This window comes from Aureococcus anophagefferens, assembly GCF_000186865.1.
Source record: "Aureococcus anophagefferens unplaced genomic scaffold AURANscaffold_71, whole genome shotgun sequence".
Taxonomy (NCBI): domain Eukaryota; class Pelagophyceae; order Pelagomonadales; family Pelagomonadaceae; genus Aureococcus; species Aureococcus anophagefferens.
Window position 1 is genome coordinate 60,352 of NW_008705622.1, and position 1,994 is coordinate 62,345.

Here is a 1,994-nt window from a genome sequence, read left to right on the forward strand (position 1 = left end):
CGCGGATGATCAAAATGACCATGGCATTTTATCCGATATTTTGGATGATCTCGACGATTATGGTGATTTCGATTCCAAGGAAGATCTTCTGGCTGATTACTCTGCTTTTGCTCTCCATCAGCGTCAGCGTGGCGGAGGTAGACCCCCTCAAAGAGAGAAAGGTTACTACAACCGTTATGATGACCGCATCGAAGAAGTCAGAAAGCGAATAAAAGATAAACTCTCGAGAGCCAAGGATAATCTTGACGATGCTCATAAATGGAACAGAAGATCGCCAGGCAACGCGCGTGTTGTCCCATATTATAATGAAAAGGCAAGTAGGACCCCTGACCTTAGCTCTGGAAAACGAGCCATGGTAAAACCCTGGCAGGAAGGTAAAAGGCTTCACGAAAAGTTACAGGACGCAAAGTCTCGTCAAGACTGGAATGCTGTTGCGGAGGTTGACAAAGAACTTGCTCAAGCTTTATCTACTTATCAGCAACCACCTGAACTAGCTAGGGAAGATCCAGACAAACCTACTCGCCAAGACAAGCAAGATAATCTCATCTGTGCACTTTTAGATGTTTTGGATGTGGCTAAACACGCTAAGATGAGTCCTGAAGCTACTGCGGCAGCACTGGCCGTCATGAATGACAGATTCTACAACACACCTGCTGGCGAAGACGAAGAAGACGAGGAAGAAGAGTTGAAAGGCGACTCTCATGTCAACTTTGTCGACACAGCAACCGTTCAGTGCTACCTGGCTGGACTCAGAGGACAATTCATCGCACCTCAAACGAATTCCAGCAAACCCTGTCCGATATCGACATGGACCTAAATAAGGACCCGGATCCCATGCAGATAGATCGGCAAAGAAACAAAATAGCCAAGGCACATGACGTGCCTAGGAAGTCATATGTTCCGGACCCAAGTGACTATCCGGATACAAAGGACAACCCGAATGAAGCGGCTTTCTCTCCAGAAGAGGAGGACTCCGGGGGAGAGGCTGACATGGAACATGGTCAGCAGAAAGAAAAGAATGACATGGAACATGGTCAGCAGAAAGAAAAGAATGAAACCCACCCACCCGTCCCTGAAGAACCCATGCGATATGGGGCCGATGGCGACTACGATCAAGACGACACATATGAGCAGGCGCACAAGGATATACCGCTTGAGTGCCGGCCACTCCCGTGGCACCTGCGTAAGCGCCGGCGTTCGCCGGTTCAACGTTTCAGCTTCGGCACTGACATCAGCAGGGCGGACTCTCGTTGGGACGAGTCTCTGCTTGTGATTCCTTCTATTGGCGAGTTACTCGAGGCGAATGCTGAGGTTTACGTCATGCCTGGCGCAACTCATCATGTGCGTGCTCACACTCGCTATAAAGCGTATCGACGCGGCAAGACCCTGCCGGAGTATTTCGCTTACGGCGGTACTCACGAGGACTACCGAAACGATGTTTGGTATGGCATTCTGCGCTTCTTGGACCCTGAGCTCTATGCTCTGCAGTACTCTCGCGGAGCTAACTGGAGCAAGCTTAGCTCCGGGGGAGAAGAAGATATGCCCAGGATGGCAGGTGAAGCTTACGCTTGCTATTATCAGTCAGACTCAGCAGAACCTCCGATAGTGCCAGATAAATCCTCTCTTTGCGACGAGAAACTTCTACGCGAGGCAAGAATACAGCGGAATCTCGTAGAGGACTACCAGCGTGCCAATATGTTAGGCATGACACATGATCAGTACCATACAGTCAAGTATGACTCTTATAGTTTGGTGAAGAATCCAGAAGCTCATTATGCAACTAACTACGATGTTCATGAACAACTAGTGGACTACCTTACTCTCTTGACAAATCAAGTCATTGAGAATACTGAGGATGGTGCAGCTGCGATTCCACAGGCTACAGAGATCTTCTTAGCCCTATACACTGTCACTAAGGAAGACATTCGAATTGATACGAGCAAGCTAGCAGACGTAGCAAAGACACCAATTGAGCAAAGACCCAAAATGATAGA

General features: G+C 48.7%; 1 protein-coding gene across 1 annotated transcript; it reads left to right on the forward strand.

Moving 5' to 3' along the window:
• Positions 1-248: 248 nt before the first annotated feature.
• AURANDRAFT_68187 (hypothetical protein) lies at positions 249-1,715 on the forward strand (the record flags this gene model as incomplete). The annotated part of the gene is made up of 5 exons (XM_009043814.1): positions 249-292; positions 371-374; positions 479-684; positions 723-1,487; positions 1,703-1,715. 5 exons carry the CDS (start codon positions 249-251, stop codon positions 1,713-1,715), a joined length of 1,032 nt encoding a protein of 343 aa, XP_009042062.1.
• Between the last annotated feature and the right edge of the window lie 279 nt (positions 1,716-1,994).